This window comes from Pantherophis guttatus, chromosome 7 (genome assembly GCF_059756535.1).
Source record: "Pantherophis guttatus breed Tessera chromosome 7, ASM5975653v1, whole genome shotgun sequence".
Lineage (NCBI taxonomy): Eukaryota > Metazoa > Chordata > Lepidosauria > Squamata > Colubridae > Pantherophis > Pantherophis guttatus.
Genome location: NC_142069.1, coordinates 18,121,458 through 18,134,245, shown reverse-complemented (window position 1 = coordinate 18,134,245; position 12,788 = coordinate 18,121,458). Strand labels below are relative to the sequence as shown.

General features: G+C 40.8%; 1 protein-coding gene across 4 annotated transcripts in view; it reads left to right on the top strand.

The window, feature by feature from the left end:
- The first annotated feature begins 1 nt into the window (after position 1).
- The window catches only part of DDX11 (DEAD/H-box helicase 11), a 49,504-nt gene continuing 36,717 nt past the window's right edge, over positions 2-12,788 (top strand). For 2 of the 4 annotated variants that reach the window (XR_015728850.1, XM_087873705.1), the window contains exons 1-7: positions 2-360; positions 5,198-5,348; positions 5,979-6,215; positions 7,069-7,155; positions 7,613-7,770; positions 10,592-10,652; positions 12,261-12,368. Coding sequence is in view for 3 of the 4 variants with exons in the window: in XM_087873705.1 (XP_087729831.1) it covers positions 5,205-5,348; positions 5,979-6,215; positions 7,069-7,155; positions 7,613-7,770; positions 10,592-10,652; positions 12,261-12,368 (795 nt within the window). In the remaining variant the exon portion in view is untranslated. Of the gene's footprint in view, positions 361-3,275; positions 3,393-5,197; positions 5,349-5,978; positions 6,216-7,068; positions 7,156-7,612; positions 7,771-10,591; positions 10,653-12,260; positions 12,369-12,788 lie in introns of those variants that run through there. The other 2 variants (XM_034402751.2, XM_087873706.1) reach the window with 2 other exon arrangements.

Here is a 12,788-nt window from a genome sequence, read left to right as displayed (position 1 = left end):
CTTGTGACATCATTGGGTGGCAAGATTCTTTCCAATATACTTTGCTGAAAACAGAGCTAAATCCTTCCATTATGTAACGCAAGTCAACCACTAGAGATAATCCTGGCAATCTTTTGGCTATCCTGTACGAACTTTTAAGTGATTCCCTTGTGTTAAATGACAAAGCTCTCTATGTCAAATTAGGTCACGCATGCATAAATTATATTGCTTGAGTATTATGGAAAACATTACCTAATCATCAGTATTGTAGTAAAATGCAACTACTAATCCAGCTGGCTTCTCTGGGGAGGTTTTGGTTGTCTCTTGATTTCATGGCTTTGAATACCTTTGGAGCCACTTATGGAAGAACCATGGAAGATGGTAATGTATGATTTTAATCTGTTTCAAATAGGAAATGATGACTGCTGTGTGTTCCTTCACATTAACGGAGGCTTTATTGGATCACATAATTACAATTTCAATGCAACCTCATTGTTAAAACCCACAAGGACAATCTTTAATTGGTGGCTGAGAGCCATTCACTTTCAAATGGCTCAATTATGATACGTTATTTTAACAAGGCATGAAAAATAAAAATATAAAAGGAAATAAGCACGTTTCATTGCCAAAAGGGAGAAAAAATGAGCTAAGTGGTAGGCATTTATTGCCTATAGAATGTTTGTCAGTTCCTAATATGAACATTAACTAGATGCCTCTCACCCTGCGCTGTACAAGTTTGTAAAATCAGGGTCACATTCTTACAATTGGTGTTAATGAAACTCAGAGTCCATGTATCACATATGGCCATGTGACTTTTTTGTGGCTCATTTTTTTGTAGCTCACAATACTGCTTTGTAGTCACCAAGACCTTGTCCAGTTAAGATTAATACTCCCAAAAAATCCTACATGATTGCCAAACAGTGGATCTGCAAGCACTTAAAAACAAACAAGATTATGATCAGAAGCCAGCATGGATGCATTCAAAATAAGTTGTGCCAGATAAATCTTACTGCTTTCTTTGACAATGCAACTAGATTAGTGAATCAAGGAAATGGTCTGTAGTATATTTAGACTTCAGTAAATTATGATAAAGTAGACCATGACCAACTTCTTAATAAACTGGAACAATATGTGATGGATGGTCCCACTATGAGATGGATTCACAGTTGGCTGAACAATTGTTGCCAAATATATAGTTCTTAATGGTTCTACATCCACATGGAGGAAGATATGCAGTGGGGTACCACAGAGTTCTGTCCTGGCCCAGGTACTCTTTATTATATTCATAAATGTCTCGGATGAAAGAAATAGGAAAGATGCTCATGAAATTTGTGGATGACACAAAGCTGGAGGCATTGCCAATACCTCAGAAGATCAAGGTTCAAAAGAATCTTAACAGATTTGAATATTGGGCCCTTAACCAACAATATGTGGCTCAATGGTGAAAAATGTAAGGTTTTCTACTTAGGAAAAAAAACATGTGCACAGACACAAGGCAGGTAGTATTTGAAGGATCTGGGTATCCTAGTAGTCAACAAATTAAACATGAGCTATCAGTATGCCACAGCTCCTGCATGCCAATGCAGTTTTGGGGTGAATGAACAGAGGTGTATTGTCAAGATCATGGGAAGATAGCATTACCCTATGTTGCACTGCTCAAATTGTATCTTGTATACTGTGTCCTGTTCTGCTAATCAGAATACCAACAGGATGCTCAGATACTGGAAAAAGTGCAGAGAAGAGTGACAAAATGGTAAAGGTCTTGAAGGCTAAAGCTTACAAAGGACAGTTAAAGGAACTTGTTATGTTTAGTGTAAAAAAAGAGAAGGCTTCAGGGAAGAGATGGCAGTTTTCCAATGGATGCAGAGATGTCACAGGGCAGAGGGTGTGGATTTATTTTTTTGTAATGCCTGAGGGTACGACAACAACTGGTAGGTGACAAACTTACAGGGAGAAATCCAAATTTGAAATAAGAAATTTCTTGACTGGGATAACTATTCAGCTTCTTTCTTAAGAGTCACGGATGCAGCAGCAATGGAGTTTTACAAGCAATGTTTGGACACATGATCAGCAGTGTTCCAATATCTCAGGGGCTGCCACAAAGAAGAGGGAGTCAAGCTATTCTCCAAAGCACCTGAGGGCAGGACAAGAAGCAATGGGTGGAAACTAAACAAGGAGAGAAGCAACCTAGAACTAAGGAGAAATTTCCTGACAGAACAATTAATCAGTGGAACAACTTGCCTCCAGAAGTTGTGAATGCTCCAACACTGGAAGTTTTTAAGATGTTGGATAACCATTTATCTGAAGTGGTGTAGGGTTTCCTGCCTAAGCAGGGAGTTGAACTAGAGGACCTCCAAGGTCCCTTCTGTTATTCTATTCTACTGTTTGGGATGATATGAGAATTCTTCTACAGGGCATTGCATCAGCTAGAAGACCTCCAAAGACCTTTCCAAGCCTATACTTTTAAAAGACAGAGGGCACCAATTGACAAGCTGGCCATAGGAGGCAGTCCAGAAAGAAAAATGGTGGAACAGCTGCTCCTTTGGCCTCCCCCAGCATGTCTCTTGGCTCCAGTGATGCCCAGTCGACCAGGGCATCAGTACCCCAAGGCTTCTCAGACTGAACTGCTCTGCCCTCCTGAATATCTGTTCTTGTGCACCTCGACAGGTGATGCTTCTGAGGCCATCCTGGGTGAGAGGCCAGGAATAAAAGCCTCAGCAGGGAAGATGGTTAAATAAACTGGAGCCCTCCAAGGGGAAGGAAGCAGAATATACATGATAAATATGTTTACTTCTGAACGGTGTACGAAAAAAAAAATATTGTAATTATTTAACATTGAACCCATCATCAATACGGATGTTTGAGGCTCCTAATGTACGTACAAGGACGCTCTAGGCCAAATCTGTCTAAAAATAAGCCTTGCACGCCGCGAGGATTAACCCTCGAGTAAATTTATCTTCCGCGCAAAGCCTATTCAAAGTTAAAATGGAACTGAAATGCCGGCTGGACTCCCAATTTGGCAGGAGCCGCGATCAAACGGCCGACCCCTGTCACAACCCGCCTCATAAAGCCAACCGGAAGCGGCCGTGAGGCCCGCGCGCGCTCGCTCTGGAGAAAGCGTCCTTCTGACTGTTGTCCTCTGATTGGTTACGCGTTGAGCGGCGGCAGGTTGGCTAGCCAATAGCCTGCGGTGGCGCGTGTTTAGCGGGAAGTTCTACAAACGGGCAGGGGTTGTTTTTTTTGCGCAGAGGGCTCCCACCTCCTTTTTTTTTTTTTTTTTTTTGCCGGTCGCGAGGGGGAAGCCAGTGACGTCATCTCGAGGAAAGAAAGTGTGTGTGTGTGTGGGTCGGAAAAAGCGCTTTGCGGTCAATTCGAAGTCACTTCGCTTTTTAGAGGGGCAGCAGCGACGTAAGGTAGGTGTCGCTAAGGGGGGGGGTCTTGGGAAGTGAGAGAACTTTAAATGAATCAGTGGTGGTGGGCATGTTGGAAGTCAAACTCAGTTTATCCCGCAAATTTCACCCGGAAATTGCAAAAGAATTAGAAAACTTTGTTCTTTTCCCCAAGCTACAGGGAGTACCTCTCCCAAAATTCCCAGCCAATTTGAACTATCCTCGTTATCCTCAGTCATTCAGTCAGGTCTGACCCTCGGACACGACTGTAGACTCTTTTTAAAAAAATTTTTTTTTTTAATTTTTAAACATGACAAAACACAAAACAACCATCATCCATTACAATCACAGAAAGTGTGTCGATCCGTTAAAATCCTTTTGTGCTTATCCCATATCCAACATTTACAAGTTATTTAATTTCTCTTATTTAACAATTTTATATATCCCTTTATATTTATTTATTCAATTTATATTTCTATTTATTCAATTTATATGCCGCCCCTCTCCGAAGACCCAGGGCGGTTCATAATACACTCAAAAAATCACTATAAAAACACTTAAAAAATATTATCATTATTCTCATTTAACAATTATTTAACCAAGACTTAACTCCCTTAAGAAATCACTTCGTATATTTTATCATCACATTAATTTCATATTTCATACTTCATTTCCATGCCTTATTATCTAGCCATTGATAAAATAGATCCCATATCAAATAACATTGTTTATCTTCCTGTTCTCGAATTTCAAATGTCAATTTACTCATTTCAGCACATTCCATAATTTTCTTAATAACTTCATCTTCACTAGATATTTTCTCTTTTTTCCAATTCTTAGCAAATACAATTCTAGCTGCTGTTAAAACATTCACAGTTAAATATCTCATTTGACTGTAGACTCTTAAATGTGTTATAATTTGACATTTATTGGGAGTCAGGCAGTGTATAAATGTAATAATAGGTTAAAGTGAATTAAAATTATATATATTTTTACTGCTGTAACCTAGGCTGTCAACTGGCCTAAATCATAGTTGATAATAGTTGATGAGAACATACTTGTTTAAACAATGAGACTAATATATGAAGAGCAAGAAGAATAAATAATCAAAGTGCAAGACAATAAAAAGCTCAGGATTTAGCAGATTTATGTATAATTCCCACAAAAGGGGCCCTATAGTGGTTTGGAAGACCAAATCCTTGCAGGGATAAAAACAATCAGATTTATTGAGGATTTATTGAGAATTGCAGAGAGTCAGTTTGGTTCTCCATGTGTGTTTGTTTAATGTTTTCTTTTGGAGTTATGCTAACAGTTACTTTATTTACGGGATCGCCTACTACCACAAACAGCCTCCCGCCGGCCGGTACGCTCTCATAGAGAGGGGCTCCTCCGGGTGCTGTCAGCCAAGCAGTGTCGACTGGCGGCCCCCAGGGGGAGGGCCTTCTCTGTGGGGGCACCCACTATCTGGAACGAGCTCCCCCCGGAGATACGGAGGATCCCGGATCTGCGCACTTTCCGCCGTGCTCTTAAGACCCTCCTATTCCAGCAAGCCGGCCTGGCCTAATTTTCTCCCCTTTCTCTTAAATTTTTAAACTGAAATTTTAATTTGTTTTAAATTATTGGGATTTTTAATTGTCTTGGGCTAAATTATTTAATTTGGTTTTAAATTGTTTCTAACTTTTGTATTTCTGTATTTTATTCTGTGCCTGTTCACCGCCCTGAGTCCTTCGGGAGTAGGGCGGTATACAAATTTAATAAAACATAAACAAACATAAACATAAAACATCTGTTTAAGGATTTTTTAAAATATGTTTCCCCTCCTTCTCAAGGCAGGAGATGACAGAAGAAACTGAAGAAAAGGCTAGAGTGAATTTTCCCTTTCCTTATACACCATATCCCATTCAAGAGCAATTTATGGCTAAACTTTATCAGGTCTTGGAGATGGGAAAGATTGGCATATTTGAGAGCCCAACTGGCACAGTAAGTCTCTTTTTTATTTTAACAGCCCCCCCCCACCTCGCCTTTCTGTTATCAAGATAGTGGTGTGACCAGGAATGTCCCTAGAGAATGTTGAAAATAGTCCATATGGCATCCATGAAAGTGTGATTGAAGCACCACCTATTTTTCATGGACATTGTACCCATCTTGTCTTCATTGACCATACTCTGGGGACATACCTGAGCGTAAGGATTGGGAGCAATAGGGAGCAAGCACTTTGCCAGACGAGTCAGGAAGGGATGGTAGCTACTTGCTATCTAATAGGTGGTTATTGTGACTCCTACAGCTAGCCTAGAAAATGTTTTGTCAAAAATAAACACAAATATAAATGTTAAAATCTTATAGAATTTTATTTGGAAATGTTAACATCCTGTTTATGTTATGGTATAGAATAGAATAAAATAGAATTTTTTATTGGCCAAGTGTGATTGGACACACAAGGAATTTGTCTTGGTGCATACGCTCTCAGTGTACATAAAAGAAAATATACGTTCATCAAGAAACATAAGTACAACACTTAATGATAGTCATAGGGTACAAATAAGCTATCAGGAAACAATATTCTAAAATAATAAATATAAAGATATACCTGCACTTCCTCTTCCCTGTTAGGGTAAATCATTAAGTTTGATTTGTGGTGCTCTCTCGTGGCTTCGGGATTTTGAAGAGAAAAAGAAACTGGAGGAGACACAGCTATTAGCAACTAAAATCAATGGAAAAGATGCAGAAGATGAACTCGGGAAAAGCAAAACAAAGCCTTTAGCCAGCCAGCCAGTGACCAGTGAACCAGACTGGATAGTGCAATTTGTGCAGGAGAAAAAAGAGCAGGAAATGATACATAGACTGAAGGTAAAAATAGGTTGCTTATTGGTCCGTCTTTATTCAATCCTGATGATGTATTCATAGATATAAATAGAAAACTATGTATTATTGACACCTGCCTCATTGTAATTCATGCTCTTCTTTTAGTTGCAACCATCAAACGCCACTCTTCTACCTTTTGCATGTGCTGTATTTTTAATAAAAAGAGCAAAGGAGGAATAGATATGATACTCTAAGAAGAAAATGGCATCTAAGAAAATAAAATTGATGCTTTAGAACAGAGCTCCCAAACTCGCGGCCCACAGGTGGATGTGTCACACACTGGCCACGCCCACTCCCGGTTTAGCGAAGGGGAAAAAAGTTGCAATATGTCACATGATGCTGCCGTGATGCTGCAGTTTGACAGTCCTGCTTTAGAAACTTAGAAATGAACATATTTGGTGGCACTCCAGTGTTTCATTAAAAAAAACCTATAATGTATTTCTCCCATCCTCAGATAGATGAACACAGTACAATGGTGGTATATGGGCCCTTAAAACCAGAAAAAGAGTTGCAGTTACAATTTAAAAACGTTTAGTAGATGATTTAATGCTTTTAAGTTGGACAAAATCTGGTATTCCTTTGTTTATCTAAAGACTTGCTTACTAATAGATCTCATTTTACACTGATAACATGTTAAAATGAGAAATATAAGAACGTCTGCTTAAAAAACAGTTGGGGCCTTTGCTCATCAAATATTTGGCAACATGAATTGTTCAGAACTTCTGTAAAGAATCATTAAATGTTATATGTTGTGAAGTAATCTTACAGCAATATTTTTGACAACAACTTTCAGGTTCCAGTTGGTTGAATTTTCCATGCAATTCTCTGATTTCTTTAGGAAGAGCAGATCAAGAGGAAGAAACGAGAAGCATACCTTGAGCAAATTCGACACAATGTGAAATTGAAATATGTGTCTAAAAGGAAGGTGAGCATTTCCAGTGCTGGGAATAAAAATTAAAATAATTTTCTCACAAATAACATTGGAGATTAATGGATTGTAATGAAAAAAAAAGTTGATCCAAAGTTATCTTATACTGCCTCAAAGAAAACTACATGAACAGTGTATGAGTTGAGGATAATAGATAAATGAGGAATTTATGAACTGTAAATCTATAATTAGATAAGAATTGCTCTTTTGGAACTAGCTTCTATATTGATTTTTATTTGCAGTGACTACCCAATATTGTAGGCATAGCATATTAGACAAGTATTGAAAAATAAATTATATTTATTATCCCTCTATCTATCTAGCCATCCATTTCCCACTGGTTTCCTGCATGAGCTAATTCCTCATTGAGAAAGGGTAAGGGCTCAGAAGACTTCCTAGGTATGACAGATTACCTGGCTTGGATTGACAGATGTTTTCCTTGTGTTTATTTTAGCGGATGGAGGACAAGGAGGCAGAGCACCTGCTTCAGCTCAGCAAGGATAGCTTATCTACTCCCACTGAGCCTGGTTCTTTGGAGCTTTCAGATGCGAGTGAGGAAGATCTCATCCTTACAGAATACGAAAGTGATGAGGAGCAGAAAATAGGAAATAGGTATGAATACTGGAATGACTACAAGAGCTTGAAGCAAGGAATTAAATTCTCTAGAGAAATATGTATCTCTCTCGCAAGTTTTCTAGCAAGGTTAGGTTAGCATCCATGAAAGCCTTTGGTTTATTATTATTATTATTATTATTATTATTATTATTAATAATATTACATGTATTTATATGCCGCCATTCTCCCGAAGGACTCAGGGCGGCGAACAAGTTAAGAAACAAGTACAATAAAATCATAATTTAATCCTAATAATTAATTAGTAGTAAATAATAAAGCCCGGAATCAATCTCAGCCTATTTGTTTGAAAAGCCAAGTCTTCAAGTCCTGACAGAAGGAGCGGAGATCAGGAGCAGTCCGGAGCTTGGTAGGTAATTCATTCCAGAGGTTGGGAGCACCCACAGAGAATGCCCTACCCCTGGGCACAGCAAGGTGACATTGGCTCGCCGTCGGAACCCTGAGGAGAGCGGCCCTATGTGACCGAACAGGACGGTGAGAGGCAGGCAGGAGAAGGTCATGCAAATATCCCGGACCTAAATCATGAAGGGCCTTATAGGTGAGGACTAGCACCCTGAAGCGGACCCGGAGAACCACTGGTAACCAGTGCAGCTCACGCAGGAGGGGTGTTATATGGGAGTAACGAGGGGCTCCCATAACAACCAGTGCAGCTGCATTCTGGATCAGCTGGAGTCTCCGGGTGCATCTCAGGGGCAGGCCCATGTAGAGGGAATTGCAGTAATCCAAGCGGGAAGTAACCAGGGCATGAGTAATTGTGCGAAGGTCATCTTGGTCCAGGAAAGGGCGCAACTGGCGCACCAGGCGAACTTGTGCGAAGGCTCCCCTGGTCACGGGGAGTTTAGGTAGGAGTTGAGCTCAATTCAGACTCGGCACCAGGTATTCTGTCAATTTTTCCTCCCAAGAGATGATAGAATCTTCCAGTTATTAAATCCCAGAAGCCAAGGTTTGGGTGGATGATGATCACAGTGATGGTGAACATATGACATGTATGTCAAAGGTGACATGTCATGATATTTTGGATGACACATCAGCATTCATTAACATTTGACAACAAATCTCAAAAGTATGCCTCATTCATGTGTGATGTCTTTGGAACTTGTGTGAGATGGCCATAGCTTCTGAAAATTGTGCAAGAATGGGACTTGCTTTCATATGATTTCTGGGGGCCGCAAAAGCTGCAGAAGAGCATTCTCTAAAGCTGGTTCAAGAACAAAGTCCAGAGCTTTTGTTCTGTCCCGGCTCCCAACACAACAAACCCTCTGTGGTTAAATCAATGATTCCTTTATTAGGAGCACCAGCAGCCCCAGCAAAAAGTCTCTCTCTCACACAGCAGGCTAACAAGTCTGTCCGGCAGGGAGATGAATAGTTGTCTGCCACACCTATTCATCTCTGCCCCCTGCCTTTTATCCCCAGAGCTAGGGTGGGGCTTCACTAGCAGTGGTGCCTCTTCCATCCCAAGGATCAGCCCATAGATTTCCACTGCTTTCCTCTCCTCTGCCTTCTGCTCATCTGTAGGTCAGGCACTGGACCCAGCTGCTCCTCCACTTCCTCATCAGCCACCTCCAGACCTTGGGGTTATTGACTCTCCATCTGAGGGCTGACGGACGGTCCAGGCTCTGCCTCTGTCTCTGACAGCTCCATTCCCTCTTCCCCTTCAGTGATCTCAGGTTGCCTTAATGCTGGCCCTGACTCCCACTCCACCTCCTCATCTGATTCAGCTGTTGGAGGGGCCGGTGGCCGACCGGCCACAACAGCTTCCATGGGTAGGCCATAGGGGCCTGTCCATAGAAAGTGAGCACTGCTTGAAGGTAAGCAGCACACAGCAGATCCTGGGGAATCACACACATGATTGTACTGTATTTTTTTTTTACATAAAGAAATGTATAATTAGTTCTCTTTTATTCAGGTGTTGTGTGTGTGTGTGTGTGTGTATGACACATCAGCAGAGTCAGGTTAGGCATTTTCTAAATTTTTGATACACTGAGCCCACACTGGTTCGCCAACACTGTACTAGTAGAAACTGCTGGGGCCATTCTGAAATGTGTTGTTTAGAAGATAATCTGATTGTGCCAGGCCAGGGGTGAAATGTAAAATTTGTTACTACCGGTTCTGTGGGTGTGGCTTGGTGGTGGTGGGTAATGTGACTGGGTGGGCATGGCCAACTTTTTTTCTTTTAAACTTTTCAAAGCATTTTTTCTAATGCTTTGAAAAGCCTCTGCCGATCAGGCAACTCAGCTGGGATCGTCAGAGAGGCTTTTTAAAAAATACCTCTCTGACGATCCCAGCTGAGTTGCCTCATCGTCAGAGAGGTATTTTTGTTAAAAAGCCTCTCTGATGATCCCAGCTGAGTTGCCTGATCGGCAGAGAGGTATTTTTGTTAAAATACCTCTCTGCCGATCAGGCTACTCAGCTGGGATCGTCAGAGACTTTTCAAAGCATTTTTTTTACCACCTCTTTGGCCAAGAGGTTGCAGAAAAAAATGCTTTGAAAAGCCTCTGATGATCCCAGCTGAGCTGCACGATCATCAAGAGGCTTTTTTTTAATTTTTAAAAGCATTTTTTTCGTTGGAAGAGGTTGTAGAAAAAATGCTTTTAAAAGTAAACAAAAAAAAAGCCTCTGATGATCGTGTGACTCAGCTGAGCATGGGGGTGTGTGTGTGCAGGGATTTTTGCTACCGGTTCTCCGAACCACCCGCCACCATCGCTACTGGATCGGGCGATCCGGTCCATTTCACCCCTGGGCCAGGCTAGTGTATGGCAAAAATATTTCTGAGCATAACTTTTCTCTTTTCACGCTTTAGGTTAACTGGAGTGGATAGTGATGATGACAATGATGATCTACAGGAAGAGCATGTTGCAAAGGCAAGTTGCAAGGGGTACATGTTTCTTCCTGCAACTGCTTTGCAGAGCCATCCATGGGAATTAATAGTAAATTGTTTGGACAGCTCTTTGCATAGCCTGCCAATTTTCCTTTATCTGTTTTAATCCTTTCCTGCTTCTTTCAGTTAAAATTTAACACTTTGTTTCATTTTTTAACATATAGTTAAATCAGGGATAGCCAATCTTTTTGAAAAGAAACCCCGAAGCAGCCTAATATCACGTTGCCAATATTTGCTGGCAAAATATGGAATTAAGTGATTCAATGTTTGTAATTGTCTTTTCCCACTATTTAAATGGTATATCAGTTGTCAAAACAGGTATTGTCTGAAACAAAAACATCATTCCAGGCAAGAGATTCATTTTTATCACAAAAATACTTCTAGCAATGACAATTTAGTTTTTCCCATCCAAACATGTCTTTTAAACCTCATTCCATGTCTTAGCTTAATTATTTTGAAATAACATACAGTTCATATTTGTCATAATGATATCCAGATAATAATTTACTACTCAAAAACCATTTTATTCATTAATTCTCTTTGATCTCTTTGATGATGTTAACATCATCATCTTTTGTTTGTTGATCTTAAAATCTGCTACCAAATTCTTTTAGTTTCCCCATTAATGTTTCAAATCAGGGGTGAAATCTACTTACCTTCCCAACTGGTTCAGAAGTGTACACGCCACGTGCGCGCTTAGACCCTCTGTGCATGCGCAAACCCTTTTGCACATGCGCAGAGGATAAAAAACAGGTTACTTCCTGGTTAAAACCAGGAAGTAACGACCGGGCGGGTGGGCGGAGCCTCGCGCTGCCATTGCTACCAGTTCTCTGAACCACCGATTGCTACCAGTTTGGTCGAACCGGGCCGAACCGGGAGCATTTCACCCATTTCAAATCCCTTTAAAAGATCTTCCAAAAGCAAACACCAAGTTATCTGCAAGAGCCTTTAAGTTTATTTTAAAATCTTTACTCCAACAATCCTCTCGTCTTGTAATCTCTATTCAGTATTTCAAGGATCAAAATAAGAGAGTAGACAATGGACAAGAAACACTGTACTCTGTGTCATATAGGAATAGCACTTTGACTTATATACCGCTTCATAGTGCTTTTACAGCCTTCTATAAGTGATTTACAGAGTCAGCATATTGCCCCCAACAATCTGGGTCCTCATTTTACCCACCTTGGAAGGACGGAAGGCTGAGTCAACCTTGAGCCGGTGAGATTCGATCTGCTGAACTGCAGCTAGCAGTCAGCTGAAATAGCCTGCAGTACTGCACTCTAACCACTGTGCCACCTCGGCTCTTGATCCCCTTTTGTGACCTCACAACAAAGTCAATGGGAAAACCAGGTTCACTTTACACCCATTACTAACTTAACAACTGAAGTGATTCACTTAACAACTGTGGCAAGAAAGGTTGCAAGATTCTGTACTCCTGTAACAACCAAGCTCCCTCAATATCCATCCAGCCAACCAGCATTCTGACCGGGGAATTCTGGGAGTTGAAGTCCACACATGTTAATGTTGTCAAGGTTGAGAAACACTGCTCTTCATGAATAGGATTCTGATACCTTCTCAGTCTCTTTTGCAGATTTATTACTGCAGCCGGACACATTCCCAGCTGGCTCAGTTTATCCATGAAGTTCAGAAGAGCCCTTTTAGTAAGGAGACTCGCCTGGTGTCTTTGGGCTCTAGGCAGGTAGGTATCTTTCTCAAAGCAATAGAATGGAATGGAATTGAATACTTTATTTGGCCAAGAGTGATTAGACGCACAAATAATTTGTCTCCAGAAGCTATTGGTGTACATGCAAAGCACCAGAATAATAACTATAACAACAACAACACTAATAATAAAAGGGGGAGTAAAGAATTCGGATATTCCTTCAAGGAGCCATAACCTAGGTACTGCCACCAAAATGAGCAAGCTTGTGTTTGGTTTCCCTGTGTCGCCTCATATCTGTCAGGGTTCTGACGGATGCCCTAATTAAATCATGAGCCTTGAGCCAAGCTTCAAAAGAAATCCAGTTATTTATTAGGAGCTTCATGGCGGCACATTCCCAAGTGAAGCCAGCTCTGACCCTACGTTATCTACGCCGCAATCTTTTCTCAGTTTCCCTCC